This window comes from Rhinolophus sinicus, chromosome 15 (genome assembly GCF_057876585.1).
Source record: "Rhinolophus sinicus isolate RSI-liver-muscle chromosome 15, RSI-T2T, whole genome shotgun sequence".
NCBI classification, from domain to species: domain Eukaryota; kingdom Metazoa; phylum Chordata; class Mammalia; order Chiroptera; family Rhinolophidae; genus Rhinolophus; species Rhinolophus sinicus.
The window spans coordinates 66,713,671-66,737,275 of NC_142515.1; the positions used below are offsets into that span (position 1 = coordinate 66,713,671).

The window sequence follows — 23,605 nt, forward strand, 5'->3', positions numbered from 1 at the left end:
GATTTTAGACAGCTTCAGTACAATGTGCCTTGGAGAAGGCCTGTTGGGATTGAGGTAAGTAGGTGTTCTATTTGCTTCTTGGATTTGAGGGTCCAGTTCTGTCCACAAATTTGGGAAGTTCTCATCGACAATTTGTTTGAATATATTCTCTGTTCCCTTCTCTCTTTCTTCTCCTTCTGGTATGCCCATTATTCTTATATTGCTCTTTCTGATGGAGTCAGAAAGTTCTTGTAGAGTTCTTTCATTTCTTTTAAGTCTCAAGTCTCTTTCTTCTTCTAGCTGTCTCATTTCCAGGTTTCTATCTTCGATGTCACTGATTCTTTCCTCCATCTGGTCAACTCTACTACCTAAGCTGGTTATTTCATTCTTAATTTCTTCTATTGAGTTCTTAATCTCCAGAAATTCTATTTGGTTCTTTTTTAAAATTTCAATCTCTTTCGTAAAATGCTCATGCTGTTCTTTAATTGAGTTTCTGAGTTCATTTAACTGCCTATCTGTGTTTTCTTGTATCTCGTTGAGTTTTTTCAGAACTGCAGTCTTGAATTTTCTGTCAGTTAAGTCACATATTTCTGTATCTTTAAGTGCCTTCTCTGGAGATTTTTCACTTTCTTTCTGAGCTATCTTGTTGCCTTGCTTATTCATGGCGATTACTGGTTTACTATTTCTCTTCCTAGACATCTACAGGAGTGACTTCTGCAACAAGTTGATAGGAAGAGGTCTTTCTTTTGTTTTCCAGTACTTGTGGTAGAACGTTTTACTTTTTCTCCGACTGCAGGCTTTTTTTTTTTCCTCTCTCACAAGGTAGTGCTATGTTTTCTCTGCACTATTCCTGCTTCTCACATAATGGGGGGATTCCCTGGGAGACGGGCTTCTCCTCTGTTAATAGTTCGTCTAGGTCACAGGGCGCAGTGCCCCGGTGGGTATGTGGAGAGCTTTTGATGTTCCAAAGCTCTTCCAGCTCCTGATTCAGACCCCGTATGTTTCAGCAGTTCTGTTTACTCCTGCAGGGATCCGCCCAGATAGGTGGGGCCAGGGGCGGGGTGAGCTGTGAGAGGTGGCCCAGAGCAATGGCGGCGACCACCACCACAGTCGGTCCTGCTTCCACAGCTCTCTCCCCTTTGCTGGAACTAGTTGGGCTGTGGATTTGTGTTTGTGGGCCACAGTTCTCAAATATAGCAAATTTTCTGTTGTTTTGATCTGACACTGCTACTGTTTCGCTTCTAGCACCAGTTGGTGCGGCGGGCCGAGCTCTGGGAGGGGAGGGAGGGGGCGGCTAGTCTCAGTGCCTAAGGCTCTGTTCTCTGCTCGGCAGTACGGGTTTATACCACCGTTTTCAGCCTTTTTCCCTCAGTCTTTTCTCTGAGGTCTCTGCCGTGAGCGTTGGGTTCAGCCGTGTTATATGCTGTCCCCTCAGCCCTGTGGAGCCCTGGCGGAGCCCTAGCAGTCCGATCTCGCGCAGCTGTGGTAGTTCCGGGAAGCAGCGAGCTCTGCGCACTGAGCTGGGTCTGAGTCCTGCGCCCGGGCGGCTCCGTCTCCGCGCACTTCTCACTTTTCTCCTCCCCCCGCTCACACGAATCTCCCACCTGTAGGTGATTTCAGTCGGTAGTGGGCCTCTTCGTCTTGCCTGTCTGCTGCGCAGGGAATCCTTTGTGGAGTTTTTTTTGTTCGATTCTTTGTAAATTCCAGGGGAGCTTTACAGAGGCTCACCTCACTCCGCCATTTTTCCGGAACCCTCCCTTCTAATATTTTCATTTTTGTCAATATTAACATTCTTCCAGTCCCCTAGTGTAGAAATGGGCCCTTAAGTTTCTCCCTCCCTGTCCTCAGTATCTGCAACTCTGTTACCAATTATTTTTTACTTTAAATTCCTTTAAACTTATTAACACCTCAAGTCCCATAGATGTCACCCTAAAATGGGTCCACTTCATGCTTGAATTATGGTATTAGCCAGATTATTGATATCATTCTTCACTTTCAAGTTAGATGTTCCAAGTAGACTTGTCCCCCCTAAGCATATCATTTATCATGTCACTCTTTGGATAAAAAGCTAGAATTACCTTTAGTGCTTGTATAATGGCTCTAAACTCCCCACCTGGCTTTCGAGGCCCTTTGTGCCCTGCTCTTACCTATAGACGGATTGTTCCCTGATGTCCCAAGTTTAGGCTACTTCCCTCTAAACCTGTTTTCCTGAGGTCCTCCATGCATCCTTACTCTGGAACCTTTGATTACATCATGCTCTGGTTCCTGATTGATTTTGTCCTTTAAGATTTTATTCCAAGTCCATTGCCTTTGTAAAACCTTTGATTGCCCCTTCCGCTTGACCCTCTTCATCTCAGAACTTTACATTTATATCTCACAGTCTCAACTTGATTACACATTCTTTTGTATGCTGTCATTTTATCTATTGAATCTACAAGTCTGATTTATTTTTCTTTTTTCCAGCTAGGTTTCTGGAGGGAAAGCAATATATCTATTACTTCCTGTGCTGTGTGTATGTACATAGTTGAAATTTAAAAATTGACTGCTGTGCTTATCAGGAAAGAAATATTTTTTACAGTCTTGTGAAAGAGACCGTAAGTAAACACAATATATTATTATAAATTGATTAAGTCCTGCCCTGTGAAGGACAGACAGTGCACTTTGAGAATGAAGGCATGGGATGGGACAAGGATGATGTGTGTATTATTCAGTTTCAGGGAAAATCTTGAAGTGACATTTAAACTGAGATTCAAAGTACAGTGGTACCTCAGTTTTCGAACGTCTCCATTGATGAACATTTTCGTTTACGAATGCCGTAGATTTTATGGATCTATGGTATCATTAGATAGTAAAATTCATGCTCAATTTGCAGCTTTAAGGGTTGATTTTAAAGGTCTGGAACAGATTAATCCATTTTGCATTACTTTCTGTGGGGAAACAGTGCCTCGGTTTTCGAACATTTCAGAACTCGAACGGTCTTCCGGAATGGATTACATTCAAAAACTGAGGTACCACTGTATTACTAGGCATTAAAGAGGTTACTGGTTAGGGGAAGAATATTCAGAGAGATGTGCAAGGGAAGACCTGAAGACCTGGAAGAAACAGTGTAGCTAGGATACAGGGAGCATTTGGGAAGAATCCAGCGGGAAGAGGTGGCAGACAGGGCCTGGCTCCACTGTGGCATTGAAAGCACTGGTAAAAAGTATGGGTTTGTGCCAAGTTCAGTGGTAAGCCAGTAGAACAATGGAGTGGTGTGATCTGATTTACCCAGTATCACAGCCTACTTTGTAGTGAGTGGTTTGCCAAAAGTGAAGTAGGATATGTGCTTCTAGTTTTGAGCTCTGCTCTAAGTTTTCCTTTTTAATTGATATAAAATTGAACATAGTTGTCCAACATTTTTTATGCAAGATAAAAAAAATCTCAAAAATTCTAAGAACACAGAAGTATAATGTGAAATGAAATCACCAATAATTGTTTATCTTGTTTTTTCTATGTATTCTATATGTACTGTATATCTATGTTGTCATATTAACTCCCTGTAAAAGGACCTCTTTCCTCATGTCAGCATTTTCTTCTGATATTACATACTCATTCTTAATATTTTAAATATTTAAAAAACTAATATCACAAGGTTTTATTACTACTTATAAAACCTACCATTAATATAATTTTTGCCCGCTGATTTCCATAGACCTGTCATTTCTGCAGCCATCCCCAGTATTGGATAGCTAGGATGTTGAAGCCGTGTCCTTTGACCATTTAATAATTTTGGCCCACCTCATAACCTCACTGCTCCATACTGCACTGTTTTATCATTTTTTTCATTTTTCTTTTTGCCATTACTTTTAAACTTTGCAAACAAAGTAATATATTCACCTAGATAAAGCAAATTATATGGAAAAGCTCATAATAAAAACTAGTCCCCCTTCTCAGCTACTCCTTGTGTGGCTTCTCAGAGGCACTCAGTTTTAATCCTTTCCACTATTCCTTATTGTGCTTGACTTCATATTTCTAAATAACATGATTATGCAGCTATTACTTTAAAAAAAAAAAAGAAAAGAGCATAAAAAGGTGTACAATGTTATTTGTCAGTTATACCTAAATAAAGCTGAACAAAAAAATACAATGAGAATTTTGGACATGCTGGACAAAGGTAGAAAATAAATTATGCATGAGTAGCAAAGAAAAGTAAAATCCCCAAGTGTACTAAATATTTTTAAATGATTAAAGTTATACTGCAAAAATAAAAAGATGCACAGGAAAACTTTTTGTCATGTCCCCAACTCCATTGTATCCGGCTTCTAGTTGTTTGCTACCACAGAATGTCTGTACCGAGTAAATCTTGTGCAAATATCATTTCACAGCTGTGTCTGGAAATCTGAAGCGTGAAACTCCCAAGCAGGAATGCTGAGTGCATACGTTTGTGTTTCTGATCAATAATTATCAAAATGTCCTTGGAGGGGGATACCAGTTTACACTCACAGGCAGTTTGTGTATTCAGGTTTTGGGGTTTTGTAACAGCCAGAAATTGGTACCTCAGTATGGTTTTAATTTGAATTTATTATACTTCTGTTTTTCAATTTATCAATATTTGATATTTTCTATTGACTTCCTTATATCATAGATGAGGATTTTGCTCTTTTACATTACTTCCCCCATTATGCCCATCCTCCCAAGAATTTGTCAGTCACATCAGTGATTAATGCTTACATTGCTTTGACTTTGTAATTCTTATTTCCTGCAGAGTCAAGTAGTATACTATGATTACAGTTCCTTTTTTTTTTCCCCCTAAAGCTAATACTTGCTTTTTAAAATATATGTTATTTGGGGCAGGGAGGGGGGGTCATTCCATGTTTTATAGGGTTTGGGTTAATTTGGTTATTCTTTATATATCAGAAATTGATTCAATGTAATTTTCTGTTTTATTGACATCTTTGCTCATTGCTATTTCTTGTATCAGTGTCATCTTTTCCTTAAAGTAATTTAAACAACTTTTTGCTATAGTACGTTCCTGAGTAATTGTTTCAGTAATTGTTTAAATCCTTTCTTATCTGAGAAAGTGTCTGTTTATTCCTCCCACTGAAATGGTTGATTGGCTGGGTATAGAATACTAATTCCACAATCATTTTTCCTCCAAAATTAGGAGATATTTCTCAATTATCTTCAGGTGTCCAGTATTGCTAATTAGTAGTTCAATGTCAGCATAATTCTCATTTATTTGCACATAACCTGGCTTTTCTCTCTGGATGCTTTTAGCATTTTCTGGGATTTCTTTTTCCCTTGAAGTCCTGAGGTTTAATAGACCATTTTTAGCATCCAGTGAGCCCTGAATGTTGAGTTCTAGGAAATGTTTTGTTTGGTTTTATCCTTCTTATTTCTTTAATCATTTCTTTCCTTTCATTCTATCTCCACTTATTCATAAAACTACAAGATGGGTGTTTACTTTTTCTTTCCATCTCTCTTTTTACTCTGCATCCTAGGGAACCCCTCAATCTTCCATCTTAGCCATGTGTTCATTTTGTTATTCAGCATATCTGGAATGCAGGGCGTAGAATCAAACTGCCTGACACTTAACCATTACAACCTTGCTTTCCTTGTGTAGAATGGGTGTCCTAATAGCTCCTCTCACATAAGACTGTGTAACTAGTGCCTGAGTGCTTCAAAGAGGCACAGTAGGTCTTAATTATTATGATTATCATCTTTTTCAATCCTTTTACTAATTTAGAAGAATTCTGATTATTTTTCATGGCAACATGTTTATATTTTATTGTTAGATTTTGTTGTTTTTCTAGATGTGCTATCCTCTCAGATTTCTCTGGGATTTTAGTTATGTACCTTTTAAATTCTGTTTCCTCTGTTCACTATTTCTTGAGTTTGTGCCACTCTTTATTAAAATTAGTTTCTACATGTTTTTTGTCTGCTTACATTTTCTTATTATCTCATTTTTTTTCCCCAAAAGTGTTATGATCACAGTATGATACTGGCATGCACATCCTCAGCTGATACCCAACCCTCTTTGGCGCATGCAGTTTCTACTTATAGGAGACCTTTCTGCTGACTGAGCGTGGGATGGATGTGCCCCTCCAGGCAGGGGAGTTATCTGGGGCTTGATCGCCAGCTCTGCGGTATCTCCCTAATCAGAAATCCCACTTCAGGGGTTCCCTTGAGGCTTCGTCCTGGACACATGTGGAGTCAATTGCTTCTTTTTGTACCTTAATCAACCCTGTCATTGTGCAGGTTCAGCATTACCTCAACTTCTGCTTCTCTTTTAAGCCCAACTAATACTATTAGGAGTCTTTCTTTAGCAGGTCATTTATTTTGTTCCTGAGACTTTGTATGGGGCCACTTCTGTTAGCCACCCAGTATTTCATTATTTGTGGGAAAGAGGGTGGTTGGGAGAGTTGTGCTGCCAATGGCAACAACTAGTACAGCTATCAGAAATGCCTAACAAATTAACAAACCTGAATTTCCAGGACAAAACTCTCTCACTTTATAATTGTTGACTCTGAGTTTGGAATTTGAATTTCTAGGACTTCTTGAGATTTCTTACTCCTTCAGAAGCCTTCTCTGTACGTGATTTGAGCTGTGCTTTTTTTTTTTTTCCTAATTGCTCCATAATTCTTAATCCATCTGCTCTTTATAATCTAGGAGTTCCTCAACATTGACAACCTTTGTTTTCTTCCAAGACTATTATAAATTTTTGTCACTTCAGTATAATATTAGGGTATTCAGTCTAATAGTTTTGACCAACATATATGCTAGTTAAGTCTAAAGTCTATATTCCTAGCACAGTTCTCTCAGGAGTTCCAGACACATATATCTCACTGCTTTCTGAACAGTGCAGGAGGTTCCACCAGCACATTAACATCAGATTTACAGTTTGTCATCTGTCCTCCTTCTCCACTCCAGCCTTTTCCTTTTGTATTCCCTGTAATTATTACACAGCACCTTGGTCACTCAAGCAAGAAATGAGGGGATCATTCTTGGTGCCTCCCTTTTTTTCTACATTTATTTAGTTGCCACATGATTTAGAATGTCTCTCTCCCATTCTCTCCATAACCATCATCCTTATACTTTTCTTCTGATTTGCTATAGCAGTTGTTTCTCTACCTAAAGTCTTGCTCATTTCTGATGAGCAAGTTAGTCATTTCATTTCCAGTTGAAATCCTTTAATAGCTTTAAATCCCTTCGCGTCAAAATGAGAAGTATCAACAGTCGAACTTACAACTAACCTCTAGTGAATGCACGGATGTTCCCCACCCTACCACACAGACCTTTGTTCTGGCTCCTGCCTTCCTCTGCAGGCCATAATTTTCACCACTGTTACCTGCCTTATATCCTTCACAAGATGTGTTTATACTTTTCCTGAACATGTTATATTTTCTCTTCACATTTCACTTTTTTTTCCCCCTTACATTTGCCCCCAGGTTTGTGTCGAATGCCCCTACTCTGAGCTCTCATATCTGGTTGTGCCTGCATCTACTGTCGCACTAATGTGATGTTATGATTGTTGATATATTTGTCTTTCTTCCAGGTAGGCTCTAGCTTGTTAAGCAGAAGGATTCGTTTTCTTCCTTGTATCCCCAGCATCTATTAGAGTGGATTACCAATTAAATGCAAATTGAATTAATATGAAGTAAAGTGAAATGAAGTGTAATTTGTGGCAAGGATTTGGGATTCATAGTCTTCTGCAGAGTTAGGGGAGGAGTACTTTTATTGTTTATGCTTAAAAGCAGAGACAAGATTTCCGCTGTGTGTACCCAAGCCTTCTGTTTTTCTGACATTAACCTAAAGGACATGATTATAAGGACAAGACTGAACTTTTTCCTACTTACTGAGTCTTCAGGACTTAGGCACTCCAGTTCTGAAATCTTGAAATCTACCCTTTGTTTGTTCTTATCACTGAATTGTCTTTGTTCCCTAGGAGACTTGAATGAAAATTCTGTGGAGAACCATCAGGAGAAAGGACTTAGGGATCTGTTACATGAAGAGCTTTCCTGCTGGCTAACTTGGGAAGAGATGGCCAGCACAACAACCGGGAGTCAGGATTATATTGTGAACCTTCAAGGGGAAGTGTACAGGAACCCTGCACTAGATCTTTCCCCTTGTCAAAAGTGGGAAGAAGCATCTTCCCACATTTCCAGAAACAAGAGCAATGTGGTGACCCTTCAAAGTGATGATTTCAAAAACATGGAAAATGAAGATTATTTGTCTTTGAAAGTTCAGAGCCATAGGGCCACACAGGACTCCTCAGTGACATTCTGTAAGAATGAACACCAGGATCCTCAGGAAAGCAAAAGTCTGTTTGTAACTGAAGCAACCACTGAAAGAAAATTGATAGGGGGGCAAAGTCCTCCCATAGACCATTGTTCAGAGAACCATCACATTAAACTTATGTCTGATGTAAGAGAACTGATCTCACCATTGTTCAGTGGTGAGGCAATTTGCCAGAATGGCCAATCGAAAGAACCCTTAGATCCCTTTAACTGTAACTGCAAAGACTATTATGGTTGGAAATCACGGGCGGTCAGCCATCAGAGAGCTCATATGGAGGAGCATCCCTGTAACCATTATGACTGTGGGAAAACACCTAACACCAGCTCAGAGAGTCATCCACATGAGAAAATCCACACTGTAGAGAAACAACATCGATGTAGTCAGTGTGGTAAGGACTTCAGTGAGAGCTCAGAACTACTGCTTCATCAGAGAGTCCACACAGAAGAAAAGCCCTACAAATGTGAACAGTGTGGGAAGGGCTTCACGAGAAGCTCAAGTCTCCTCATCCATCGAGCAGTCCACACAGATGAGAAACCTTATAAGTGTGACAAGTGTGGGAAGGGCTTCACGAGGAGTTCAAGTCTGCTCATTCATCATGCAGTCCATACAGGCGAGAAACCTTATAAATGTGACAAGTGTGGGAAGGGCTTTAGTCAGAGCTCCAAGCTGCATATCCACCAGCGAGTGCACACTGGTGAGAAGCCTTATGAGTGCGGGGAGTGTGGAATGAGCTTCAGTCAGCGCTCTAACCTGCACATCCACCAGCGAGTCCACACAGGAGAGAGGCCTTACAAGTGTGGAGAGTGCGGGAAGGGCTTCAGTCAGAGTTCAAATCTTCATATTCACCGATGCATACACACGGGGGAAAAACCTTACCAATGCTATGAGTGTGGGAAGGGCTTCAGCCAGAGCTCGGATCTCCGCATCCATCTCAGAGTCCACACTGGAGAGAAGCCCTATCACTGTGGCAAGTGCGGGAAGGGCTTCAGCCAGAGCTCAAAACTCCTCATCCACCAGAGAGTGCACACGGGAGAGAAGCCCTATGAGTGCAGCAAGTGTGGGAAAGGCTTCAGCCAGAGCTCCAACCTCCACATTCACCAACGAGTGCACAGGAAAGATCCCCATTAGTGAGGTCTTCAGTCACATGCTTTTCCCCTAAAGACTTAAATATGTTTAACATTACTCTTATCTTTATATTCAGTGCAGGGAAGAGAGAAGAGTTATTAAGATATGTTCCCTCACTGAAAATCATTTGTTCACTCGAAGTATTTGAAGTAACAAGAACTTTGTTAGAGTATACAATGAATTGATTGTTTTAGTTCCTTAGTTGGGTAGAGTGAAAACATCTGTACTCTGTAGTTCAGCCAGTGTTACTAGAACTACATATCCTATCCAGCATTTGTAATGGCAAGAACTTTATATTTATCCAAGCAGAACATGTTTCCCTTTTTCACAATCTCTGAGAAATGTGAACTCTGGTTTCTCTTCAAATCATGTGCCTTGTTTTTCATATTTCCTTCCAGCCCTGAGTAGCCCTGTCTAAACTATGATTGTTGTTTTAAGCCAAGGGGTGGTTGGAGATATAGTACACATGGAAATTTGTTGTTTTTATTGCAAAAATGTACAACAGTCTGTGACCACACAACAAGAAGGTGGAGAACAGCTACTCGTGTGGTACACCTCACACATCATTTTACATGATGTTGAACGCCCTCCTCCTCCCAAAGCAACTGCTCAGGAACATAAGTACTATAGTTCTTCTTCCTAGATGCAGCTAGTCTTTTGGGGTTCTTCCAGATACCACCATCTCATATGACTCTCCCAAACTAAAGCCAAGTCGGTTACCTACATGCTATTGAAACATGTCAAATGAAGTTGAAACACTTAAATGAATTCAGTTCCTCTCTCAACACTTCCCTCTCATTTCCTTAATTTCCTTCACCACCCCTGTTCTAAACTAAAGTTTCAGGAGAGAAAGTTTGTGATATTTGTCTCTTCAGGCTTATGTCTGGGTTAATATTTGAAGTACCCCCAAAAAATTAATTTGTTTTTGCAGCATCCCCAGCCTCTTTAGACCTCACTATAGACATCCAACTCTAAAAGTACTTCATATAAAAATAGCTATATAAAAATATTTAAACCATATTTGGACAGTATATTTGGGAAGATAAGGCCTAAAATATGCATTGCATCATATGTAATTCTCTTGGGGTATGGGTGGGATTGGGTGTGGAGCTAGGACACCTGAAAGAGTTAGGCATTCATCCTGCAGGAGTTACTACAAGAAGCTTGTGCAACAGTTAAGAGTAGAAAAGTGATTGCAAATACATAATTAAATCAGAAGTTATGATACAATGAGCTCTTAAATGTAGCCCTGAATTTCTAAATGATGGTTAATGGTAATTCAAGCAGTGCTCAGGAGGCTGCCCAGTGTTCCATATTCATTTTTCTCCAATGACTAGAATCCATATGAAAAATACCAGATAGGGAAAATATGGATGCTTTATTTATTAGCTTGAGATGGTGGGGTTGTAACTGACATATCCAGACCAAAGGTAACCTGATGCAATTAACTGGACATAGGTAACAGGGAAGGTATATATTAATTTAAGGGAAACAAAGGTATTTCTAATAAGGAGTGAAGGAGGGTGACAGATTTAAGACATTTGCCCTCCTTCAAGAGATAGTTCAGAATATTTGACTCCAAAATGGAGCAGTCTATATGGAAATATTAGGGTAGTGACTGAGCTGTTATACCCAGAAAGTCTCAAATGGGTATAAAATAGCCTGTTTTTCCAGATTTCCTTTTATACATAAGTTATCAATGTTAACAATATTTAACAGTTTTTACTCTTCTTTAAGCATTACCTTCCTTAATACCACTGAAATGTGATCAGAGTCCTTGGGGAGCATTTCATTGATTATGGGAAGGAAGTTTGGAGAAACCAATAAATTAGGAAAAGAAGGGCTTCTGCATGAAGATGCAGGAAGAACAGGGTATGTCACATTTTATCAGATCTTCACATACCATGGATTGTGAAAAAGAATGCTCCTGGTTGATTTTCAGACATACCCCAATTTCTGAAATGTGAAAATGAAAAAAAAAAAAAGTGTATTCAAATTGCTAAAACCTCAATCCTTTTCAAAATTCCAAGTGCTGCCCTAGGCTTGATGTTTTACCAGTATTTGTTGAGTTGAACAAGGACCTTTGGCTAGTCTCAGTAATCATTATATTCAATTGATAATTCTATCACTAACTTAGCAAAGGATCTAATGTACAGATTATTATTTGTTGAGTACTTGAGACAAGTTTTACAATTCTTAGAATTCTTACCTATTCATTGGTGGTGTTTGTTTTCTATATCAATTGTTTAATATTTTTAAATCAAAATACTGGTGATCAGTACTGTACAGTTCCAAAGTAGAATCTTTTAAATGCATCCTTCCCCATCCCCTACCCTGACAGTCAGAATTAGGGGACAAAACCTATTAGTTCACTTTTTCAGCCTTCCTCATCTTACTTTCATTGGTGAGAGAGGGTCATAACTGAGCATTGAGTGCAAGGCTGAATCCTCAGTAATGAAAGCAAGGGAAAGTCCAAAGAATCATGCTCAAGGTAGTCGCCAGAATAAAACTGGCATTAGGTTGGTACCTGAGAGCAGATGATACCAACAAGTAGGTACAAGAGGTAGAGCTGGGACAAGCTAATGTGTAGGGAACACGTGGCAACTGATCAGCTGGTACTACAGAAATGCCAGGGTTTGGTCAACTAAGCAAAATGGCTGGCAGAGAAAGGACTGGGAAATGTGTTTTTGTTAAATATGTCTGATCTCCCTGGACAGCAATTAAAATGCTGAGAAATGTTGAATTTATAAAAAACAGCAATAAAGAGAACAGGAGAAAGATGGTTAGCAAAGGAGATCTCAACAAAAATTTGAAACATGGAAGGAGGATAGCTGTTGTATCGGAGCAGATACAGGCACCATTTATACTGCTTACATATGAAGATAAGGATAAGAAGGAACCAGTTAGGCTACTGTCTCAGAAATGCCTAATAAGGACAAGAGTGAGACATGGAGGGAAAGCAGTGACATGACTGGTTGTAGATGGAACGTTCGCCTCATCCCACACACACATACTCTTCCCCGACCCCTGTGCATTGTCAACCAGGGATGTACCCTCCAGCAAGAGATGGGAAGTTTCTTCTCTGCAGAAACTGGCCCCAAGTGAGAGACCTCTATCCTGGTACCTGGGAATCCAACAGTAAAGCAAATGTCTTCTAGATCAGTACACTTAGAATGGAGGTTCAAAACTCATGAAATAAAAACAGGTAAAATTGAAATAGATATATAGGCAAATTTTCAATGAGATATTTCAACACTTAAGTAATCCACAGCACAAGTGGATAGAAAATCAGTAAGAGTTTCTGTTTCTCATTTGTTTGTCTTGTTCTTTTGTTGTTTTTGGTTTATATACCACAAATCAGTGAACTAACAATTGTCACCCCAATAAATTTAATAAAATAAAATTTAAAAAATAAAAAAAAGAAAATCAGTAAGGATACATACGATTTTCTTTTTTAATTAAAATTTTCAAGTGTACAATTCTCTAATACATCATCTATGTATCACGTGTGTTTACCACCCAGAGTCAGTTCTTCCATCACCATATATTTGACCCCATTTACCCTCATCTACCACTCCCCTACCCCCTGACCCTCATTTTTTCTTTTTCTTTTTTACTGGGGAACAGTGTGTTTTTTCCAGGACCCACCAGCTCCAAGTTAAGTCATCCTTCAGTCTAGTCATGGAGGGTGCAGCTCAGCTCCAAGTCCAGTTGCCATTTTCAATCTAGTTGCGGGGGGGTGGGGCACAGCCCACCATCCCATGCAGGAATCTACTGGCAACTTTGTTAAGAGCTCGTGCTCTAACCAACTGAGCCATCCGGCCACCCCAAATTTTTGTTGTTTTACTTGTTTGTCTTATTCCTTTGTTGCTTTCAGTTTTATATCACACATATCAGTGTTCCTGACTTTCTGTGTGACTTATTTTGCTTGGCATAATAATCTCATGATCCATCCATTTTGTCACAAATGGCATTATTTCACCTTTTCTTATGGCAACGTAGTATTCCATGGTGTATATATACCACATCTTCTTTATCCAATCATCTATCAATGACCCAGCAATCCCTGTCCTTGGTATATACCCCAAAAATCTGAAAACATCCATAAAGATACATGTACTCCGATGTTCACTGCGGCTTTATTTATGGTGGCCAAGACATGGATATATAAGATTTTCAATTGAGTGATGTTTATAGAACACCCACCAACAGCATAACACACATTCTTTTCAAGTTCACATATTTTGGGCTATAGAATAAGTTTCAAAAGATTTAAAAGAATGGAAATCATACAAGATATGTTCTATCACCAGAACATATTAGAAATCACTAACATATCTGAACAATCCCCAAATATTTGGAAATTAAATAATATACTCCTAAATGAGCCATGGGTTAAAGAGGAAGTAATGAGGAAAATTTGAAAATATTTTGAACTAAATGAATATATCAAATTTTGTGGGAGGCAAATAAAGCAGTATGGAATTTTATTAACAACTTTATGCCAATAAGTTCAATATGATGAAACTGAAAAAGTCCTTGAAAAGGCACAAACTACCAAAGCTCACTCAAGAAGAGAAAACTTAAATAGCCCTATTAAATAAAATTGAATCTGTCGCTGACAAACTTCCCACAAAAAAAAGTACAGACCCAGATGGTACAAGTGAATTCTACCAACTAATATAAGAAAGATTTAATAATAATTCTATACAAACTCTTCCAGGAAGAAGCACTTTCCAACTCATTTTGTGAGCCAGAATTACCTACATACCAAAGCCAGACAGAGACATCTCAAGAAAGGAAAAGTATAGATCAAGATCTCTCATGAAGGGCCGGGCCGGTGGCTCAGGCAGTTAGAGCTCCATGCTCCTAACTCCAAAGGCTGCCGGTTCGATTCCCACATGGGCCAGTGGGCTCTCAACCACAAGGTTGCCAGTTCAATTCCTCGAGTCCCACAAGGGATGGTGGGCTCCGCCCCCTGCAACTAAGATTGAACACGGCACCTTGAGCTGAGCTGCCACTGAGCTCCCAGATGGCTCAGTTGGTTGGAGCACGTCCTCTCAACCACAAGGTTGCCAGTTCGACTCCCGCAAGGGATGGTGGGCTGTGCCCCCTGCAACTAGAAAACAGCAACTGGACCTGGAGCTGAGCTGTGCCCTCCACAACTAAGACTGAAAAGACAACAACTTGAAGCTGAACGGCACTCTCCACAACTAAGATTGAAAGGACAACAACTTGACTTGGGGGAAAAAAGGCCTCGAAGTACACACTGTTCCCCAATAAAGTCCTGTTCCTCTTCCCCAATAAAAATCTTTAAAAAAAAAAAAAAAAAATTCTATTAAATATAAATGGAAAAATTCTTTTTAAAAATAGCAAATTAAAAAATCTATAAAAAGATGGTAACGCATCATGATCAAGTAGGGTTTATCTTAGAAATGCAAGGTTGCTTTAGCATTCAAAATCAATGTATTTCATCATATTAACATGCTATATAAAAGAAAAACCATATAATACTTGTCTTTCTACTTTTTTCTCATTTTATAACACTTTTCCTCCCCTTCTTCTGCCTCAACCCCTCCCAACTCCGGTTCAAGCCATTGTTTCTCAGTCTAGTTGTGTAGGACACAGCTCCCTGGCCCTGGTATTATGAGCCTTGCACTCCCCCCCGCTAAGGCAGTGGTTCACCAGTCGACCGCTCACAGCAGCTCACAGCAGCTCTCGCCAGGCACTCACAGCAGCACACGGCATCACACAGCAGCCTGCACCAGCCTGTGGCAGCACTCAGCAGCCCACGGCAGCTCTCGCCAACCTCTGGCCGCTCACGGCAGCCCAGCTTCAGGGAGAGCCGTTGTTCACAATCTTAGCTGTAGAGGGCGCAGCTCACTGGCCCATGTGGGAATCGAACCGGCAACCTCGGGTGTTAGGAGCACAGCGCTCCAACCACCTGAGCCACTGGGCCAGCCTCAAATGTTTTTCCTACGTTAAAAAATATGTTATAAGGGCCAGCCCAGTGGCTCAGATGATTGGAGCGCCGTGCTCCTAATGCCAAGGTCCCCGGTTCAATTCCCACATGGGCCAGTGAGCTGCGCCCTCTACATCTAAGATCGTGAACAGCTCTCCCTGGATCTGGGCTGCAGTGAATAGCCAGAGGTTGGTGTGAGCTGCCTGAGGCTGCTGAGTGCTGCCACGGGCTGCTGAGTTCTGCTGCGGGCTGCCATGTGATGCTGTGAACCGTCGACCAACAACGGGCAACCGACTGCCTCAGCCGTGGGGAGCGCAAGGCTCATAATACCAGCATGGGCCAGGGAGCCATGTCCTACACAACTAGATTGAGAACCAACGACTTGAACTGGAGTTGGGGGGAGGTGGAAGAAAAAGGGGGGGGGACATGAAAAAATTCAACACTCATTCATGATTAAAAACTCTCAATTGACTTGGAATTAAAGGGACCGTCCTCAATCTAATAAAGGGCATCGATGGAAGAACTACATCTGACATCAGACTTCGTGGTGAAGTAAAGAGCACCTTTCTTTTAAGATTGGGAAGACAAAGATGTCTACTCACCAATTCTTGTCAACATTATCCCAGATGTTCTAGCCAGTGAAGAAGGCAATAAAAACAATAGGATGGGGTCCCTGTTGGGAGTCCCAGTATGTTACTATGCTCAGTGTGCACTGGATTTAGGGTGATCAGGCAGGGCCTAAAGGGTCAGGCAGAGCAGGGCAAGGAAGGACTATGGATGAGCCAGCTCTAAAGAGAAGAAGAAACACAGAGAGCCAGACACACAAAGGGAGAATGCCAGGTGACAATGGATTGAGATTGGAAATACGTAGCTGCAAGCCGAGGAACACCAATGATCAACAGTCACGACCAGAAGCTGAGAGAAAGCCTTGGAACAGATTTGCCCTGGAGCCTTTGGAGATAGCATGATCCTTATGACACCTGGATTTCAGATTTCTAGCCACCAGAACTGTGAAAGAATAGCTTTCTATTGTTTTATACCACCCAGTTTGTGGTACTTTGTTACAGCAGCCCTAGGAAACTAGTACACAGACCTTCAAAAGTGGTCATGGACAACTGACTTTTCCATTTGGAAAAAAACATTAAGGTAGATCAGTACTTTATACCATTAAAAAACTACATTCCAGGTAAATTAAAACTATAAACATAAAAAGTGAAATATCAGTTTTTTGGAAGAACACGTAGAATCTCTTTGTAACCTCGATGTAGAAAAGCAAAAAGGACTAAGAAAAGATTGATATATTTGCATCAAAACTGAAAACTTCTGTACAATGTAAGACAGCATAAATAAAAATAAAAGGTAAGCCACAGATTAGGAGAAATTATTTGTAGCCTAATGCAGTCAACAAATAAATATACAAATTATATAAAGAAATCCTTGAAAGGAAACAAGAAGTGATCCAAAAATATATAGGCAAAGGATGCGAACAGGCAATTAATAGAATTGAAAATAAATGGTCAATGGATAAAAGAATGGATTAAAATTGTAATGTATTTAGACAATGGAACATTATACAAAATTAAATCAGTTCTATATATCAACATGGACAGATCTCAAAATGTTGAGTAAAAAATGCAAGTTACAGGATAGCACAATTGTGTATAAGAAAAAGCTATACTACATATTATATTTGTGGATACATGTGTAACAAAAACTCTAAAACACAAACTGAAAAGTTACCACATTCTACCACAAGTTGCTGGCAGGGATGTAAAATGGCCATTTGGTAAACAATGTGACCGTTCTTCTATAAAAGGAGATACACACTTATCACACAGCCTGGCAATCCCACTCCGAGGTGTTTACCAAAGAGTAGTGAAAACATGTTCATCCAAAGCCTTCGTGTGAACGTTCACAGCAGGTTTATTTATAAGAGGCACAATATTCAGAGTGGAAACCTAGGTGTCCACTCACACACGCGAATGAGTACATAAATTGTGGAATACCCTTACAATAGAATGTTTTTTCAGCAATAAAAAGAAACAAACTCCCAAAACAACAACAAGGATGAATCTCAAAAGCATCATGCTAAGTGAAAGAAGTCAGACTCAATGCTCTATAGCGCATGGGAAATCCTAGGAAAGGAAAACCTGTCTGCGAAAGCACTGAAGAGGTTGTTAAGGGTAGGAGGGAGGTGACTGCAAAGTGGCATGAAGGATGGAAGTGTTCTCTCAGTTGTGGCCGTTACATGACTGCATTCATTTAACAATTACCATAAACTGGGTAGATTTTATTGTATATAAATTGTATGTTATATATAAATATAAATCAGTAGAACTAATAGAAACATACAATGCGCATCCACACACACAGCAGTGCACATCACTTTTTACTGTGGTGAGAACACTTAACATGATCTCTACCCTCTTAACAAATCTGAAGGTGCACAATACAGTTTTGTTAACCGCAGGCAAGTGCTGTAGAGCAGGTCTCCTGCACGTTACTCATTTTGCGTAACTGAAGTTTTCTATCTGTGAACAGCAGTTCTCTATTCCCCCTCCCCCACTTCCAGCAACCACCATTCTACTCTCTGTCTCTGTGAGTTAGACTATGAATGAGGGGCCTGTCCACATCATCTGGGATGATACAACTGCTTTGTTGTTTACAAGATCCCTCGATTGGCAGTGTTGGCAGATTCCTTACTGTTGTGCACTCTGCTTTCAGATAGGTGTTAACCCTGGGTTTCACTGAGCTCACAGAAATTCTCCCTACAATGTTTTGCTCCGAGTTTTCCTGGGCCACCAACTCACCCCTATTTTCCTGTGAACACGTGGACGCATGAGTTTTTTTCCCCAAGTTCAGAGCCTGCCTGAGTCTCAGGACGTTGCAAAAGTTAAATTTTGATTTACAAAGTCCTGTGATGCTTCCTCTTCTTGATCGTCCATCACTGGGTCCTCATTCGGGGAACCTGAGGAAACACTCCTCCTTTCCCTCAATAAAGGCTCATTTCTCTTTCTTCGTCATTTTCTTTTCGTCTTTTTATTATGGAAAATTTCAAACAGCAGAAATGAGACCCAATAATAAAAGGTGGCTCCATGAACTACATCACTCAGTTTCAAGTGTTACCAACTCCTTGTCCTATGCAGTTTTTATCCCCATCTCTTTTAAGAATCAAGATAATTAATAGTTATTACACTCACCAATTAACTGTATTTAAATTAAAGTTGTTTGTTCACAGGACACTGTTAATATCAACAGGAGCTCATGAGTCATGTTTGGATTAAAATAGCAATAAAAAATCCCCAAAGTAAATTTATTTTCAATCATATTTCAGTGATATAGCAAGCAGCATAAATGTTTACGATGAATCAGTGGCTGTCACAAATACATTTTAAAACTAGATGCTCATCAGCAGTTAGCAAAGGGATTATATATATATATATATATATATATATATATACCCAGTTAACAGGCAAACAATGCCTGTATGTCAGGGAACAAAGTGGATGCTGCACATTCAAGCAGTTCTATGGGTCTGGCAAACTTCTTCTCAAGTAGTAGACTGCTGCATGATCAAAAGTGTGCATGTGCGTGTGCGTGTGCGTGTGTGCGCGCGTGTGTGTCTGTGTGCGCGTGTGTGTGCGTGTGCGTGTGTGTGTGCGCGCGCGCGCATGCCCCAGCCCTTATTCACAGGGCATATGTTCCAAGTCCCCCAGTTGATGCCTGAAACCATGAATAGTAACCAACCCTATATTATACTGTTTTCCTATGCATACATACCTATTGTAAAGTTTAATTTATAAACTAGGCACAGTAAGAGATTAACAACAATAACTGATAATAAAATAGAACAACTACACTGTAATAAAAATGCCAATGTGGTCTCTCTCTCAAAATATATTACTGTCCTGTACTCACCCTTCTTGTGATGGTGTGAGATGATACAGTACCTACGTGATGAGATGAAGTGTGGTGAATGACGTGGGATTGTGACACCGTATTAGGCTACTACTGACCTGATGAGAGGACTGAGTGACTAATGGGTGGGTAGCATATACGTCATGGATACGCTAGACAAAGGGATGACTGACCTCCAGGACAGGATGGAGTGAAATTTCATCACACTACTCAGAATGGCATGCAATTTAAAACTTAATTCTGGAATTCTCCATTTAATATTTTCAGACTTTGGTTTATCTTGGGTAACTGAAACCATGGAAAGCGAAACCACGGATAAGGGGGGACTACTGTATACAGACCCACATACATATGTATGTGTACGCATGCGTGCATGCGTGTGTGTGTGTGTGTGTGTGTGTGTGTGTGTGTGTGGCTTAAAATTTTGGAAAAAATATACAGCTCACACTCTTTCCCTCAGAACAAAATGTTTCCTGAACTAGGTTTAGGTCTCTGCCACTTCATACCTGTGATTGTGCATGTATGAAAAAAGGACACAGCACATATTGGGTCCTTATTTTCTGGGCTCCTACATGTATTGTGAATAAAGTTTTGAGCTTATATTTCCTGCCCTGTCCTCCTGAGTGAGCTCCAGACTTACTATCTCTCAGACCCAAACCTGCTCCTTTCCCTTTCTTCCTCATCTGGGCAGTGACACCACTGTTCATTCAGTGTTTCGGGTCTAAAATCAAGGAGTCATCTTTAATTGATCTTTTCCCCACACCACATATTCAGATCATCAGCAAGTCCTACCATTTTATCTTTACAATATGTGCTAAATCTCACCCCTTCTGACCACCCCATCAGCATCAGGCCACCATAATTTCTTACCTGGCTTTACTGCAATCATCTCTTAACTCCACTGTTGGCCCCTACAACTAGCCCCCACACAGCAGCCAGAGTTATCTTTTTTTTTTTTTTAATTGGGGAACAGTGTGTTTCTCCAGGGCCCATCAGCTCCAAGTTGTTGTCCTTCAATCTAGTTGTGAAGGGCGCAGCTCAGCTCCAAGTCCAGTTGCCGTTTTTCAACCTTTAGTTGCAGGGGGCGCAGCCCACCATCCCATGTGGGAGTCGAACCGGCAACCCTGTTGTTGGGAGCTCACACTCTAACCACCTGAGCCACTGCCTGCCCACCGGCAGCTCAGCGGCAGCGTAGCTCAAGTCGGTGTCTTCAATCTGGTTGTGGAGGGCGCAGTTCACTGACCCACGTGGAAATCGAACCTGCAATCCCGTTAAGAGCTCACGCTCTAACCAACTGAGCCATCCCACCACCCCAGATTTATCTTTTAAAACACATAATCTGATCATATCTTTCCCCTGCTCAAAAGACCTTCAATGGCTTTTCATTACACTCAGAATAAAATCCAAATTCTTCAACCTGTCCTCTGAGTCATACTCCCTTCTAACCTCATCTTAGGACACTATTGCTCATTCACTGACTGCACGAGCTTTCTTGCTGTTCCAGGGACAAACGGGCTCATTCCTATTATAGGCCTTTATGACAGCTTTCCCCAAGGCTGGTTCATAGTTCAGTACCCCATTTTATTCAGGCCTTTGCTCAAATGACACCTCCTTGGGCATGTTCTCTCCTGACCACCTTATTTCTGTCCCAATTTTTAATACATTTAACTTCATTACTTCATTAAATCACCCATTCACTCACTATATTAGGCTTAAAAGTTGAGGACACATCAGTCAATAAACTTTGATGACGTCCACCATTTATTGGGAGGAGGGATGTGAGGAAACTCAAATAAATAGCTGAGGAAGAATAGGAGCACATTTATCATAATTAGGGGCTCAGAGAGGGTTTCTCAAGAGAGACAATGTTTTCAGTGAGTTTTGAATAAATCAGAATGGGGTGAAGAGGACCATCCACATAGACAGAGTAGCACATGGAGAGGTGCAAAGCAGAACAAGTCAAGTTCAGGGAATACACGAGGGTCTTCAGAATGGGTGGAGCATGGAATGAAAGTAGGGGAGCAGTGAGTGATATCTCTGGAGTAGGTCATGTTTACACATGACTTTGTATGTCACACAAAGGAGTAGAGGTTTTTTCCTATAAACAATGCAGGGTCACCTAAGGATATTAACAGCAGACCTCATTTAGATAGTTCATTCTGGAAGCACTGTGGGTCAAGGCCCAGAGAAGGCGACAATAGGTGAGGATGACATAGCATCCCAGATGAGAATGATGTGGATCTATAGTTAGACAATGGCAATGGAGATAGAAAGAAATAAACTCCCTACAGAGATGCTGAGTGAAGCAACTTGGGTGATTGATTATGGTGTTCTTTCTTATTTTGCCATGTGAGTGTTGGTGATGAAATTCACTAAGACTGAGAATACAGGTAAAGAAGCATCATGAGGGGGTGGGTGAGTAAATGAGTTTTGTTTGGACATATTGAGTATGAAATGGTTATGGAACATTCATCTAAAGAAGTCTACATAAAGAAGTTCACCTATGAGATTACAAACTTGTCTCCCTTGCCTCACCTGTCCTGACAAAGCCCAGTAAAGGAAGTTGAGAAGCCCCAAACAGCACAGCAGTGCCAATAGCCATTGCTGGCAGGGAGGTGAAGCCATGAAACTGTGGCCTTGGCTGCCTGCCTCACCCATCAAGTCAGAGCCAGGCAGAGGTAGTGGAGGTGCCTCCAAAAACACAGAAGTGCTAGAGACCATTATTAAAATGGAGGCAGTGCTAGGAGCTCACAAAACATGTTCTCCACCACCTACCACATTCTCCCACAACAGTGGTGTGCCCCGTAAGGTGAACCAGTCACAGACGTGACAACAACCATCTCAGAGGATATGCAGCATTTTCCAAAACACAGCAACACAGCTCCATTGCGATCCCAGAGGCACAAATACTGCAGGCAAGAAACAACACTATATCACTATCTACTGGAAAACAAAACAAAAAAATATGATGGCTATCAACCCACGGAGATGTTGAGAAAAAACACTAAACAAGAAAAGTCATCACTCCCGCAAATTTTCTGCACATGCAGAAAAACAATCTATCAAATACTACGAACAATCAAGGTAACATGGAAGCGCAGAAAGAAAATGAAAAGTCTCCAGAAACAAAACTCAAAGTCATGGTTAACTGATTTAAATGACAGAGATGTTAAGGTTGCAGTTATGAAAAAACTCAATTAAGATACAAGAGAACTCAGAAAGGTAGTTCAATGAGCTCAGGACAAAAATTAATGAACCAAAGGAGTAATTTATCAAAGAGATTGATTTAAAAAAATTCTGGAGCTGAAGAACTCAATATATGAGATGAGCAATGCATTAGAGAGCACTGGAAATAGAGCAGACCAGATGGAAGAGAGAATTAGCAAGGTCAAAGACAAAAACCTAGAAATAACCCAGGAGGAAGAAGAGAGAACTAAGAGTGTTTTTTTAATATTTTAAAAATTCTATAAGAACTACCTGACTTCATTAGGAAGACAACAAACATAAGGATAATGGGAACAGACCAGAAGGAGAAAAGAAAGAGAAGGGAATACAGAGCCTACTCAAAGAAATAACTGACAAGAACTTTCCAAGCCTATGGAAAGAACTGAACATTAGAACAGAAAAAGCTAACAGAACACTAAGTATACCAATGCAAAAAGACCTTCTCCAAAATGCATTTTGTTCAAACTATCAAAAATTAACGACAAAGTAACAATCCTCAAGGCAGCCAGGGGAGAAAAAGACTGTAACCTACAAAGAAAAGCCCATAAGATTATCACCAATTTTTCAGTAGGAACATTACAAGCCAAGAGAATGGAAGGAAATAGTCAAATTATTTAAAGAGCGGAACCATCAGCCAAGGATAATATACAGAGCAAAGTTATCCTTTAGACATGAAGGAGGAATAAAGGCTTTCACAGACAAACAAAAGCGGGGAGGATTTACCATGATAAGACCTGCAATACAAGAAATGCTGGAAGGAGTTCTTCTATCAGAAGCTAAAAGGTAAAAGTACACAAAACTCTGAGTAAGATGACTAACAGACAAAAAGAAGCATGAAAATGCAACTCTACTTCACAATAAGATATTTACCACTTAATTACAACATAAAAGTTAAAGGGGGAAAAGGGACATTAAAAATCATTATAACTACTGCAATTTGGTAACAAATGCACAAAATAAAATTATAACTTGTGACAACAAAATCATAAAAGAGGAAGAAAAAAGGACTGAGCATGTACAGGTGAATGAAGATAAAGCGGCCATCGAAGAAAAAGGACTATTGTATATATGAGGCATTTTACACACACTGAATGGCAATCACAAAATCCAGGGCTAAGA

At 40.3% G+C, this 23,605-nt stretch overlaps 1 protein-coding gene across 3 annotated transcripts in view; it reads left to right on the forward strand.

Annotated features, from left to right (window-relative positions):
* ZNF239 (zinc finger protein 239) overlaps positions 1 to 12,860 on the forward strand; it is a 28,840-nt gene extending 15,980 nt beyond the window's left edge. For 2 of the 3 annotated variants that reach the window (XM_019718432.3, XM_074337302.2), the window contains one exon: positions 7,904 to 12,860. In XM_019718432.3, the coding sequence (XP_019573991.3) occupies positions 7,999 to 9,384 (1,386 nt within the window). In that variant the 5' untranslated portion in view covers positions 7,904 to 7,998 and the 3' untranslated portion in view covers positions 9,385 to 12,860. Of the gene's footprint in view, positions 1 to 2,426; positions 2,574 to 7,903 lie in introns of those variants that run through there. The other variant, XM_088792160.1, reaches the window with a different exon arrangement.
* Positions 12,861 to 23,605: the final 10,745 nt, after the last annotated feature.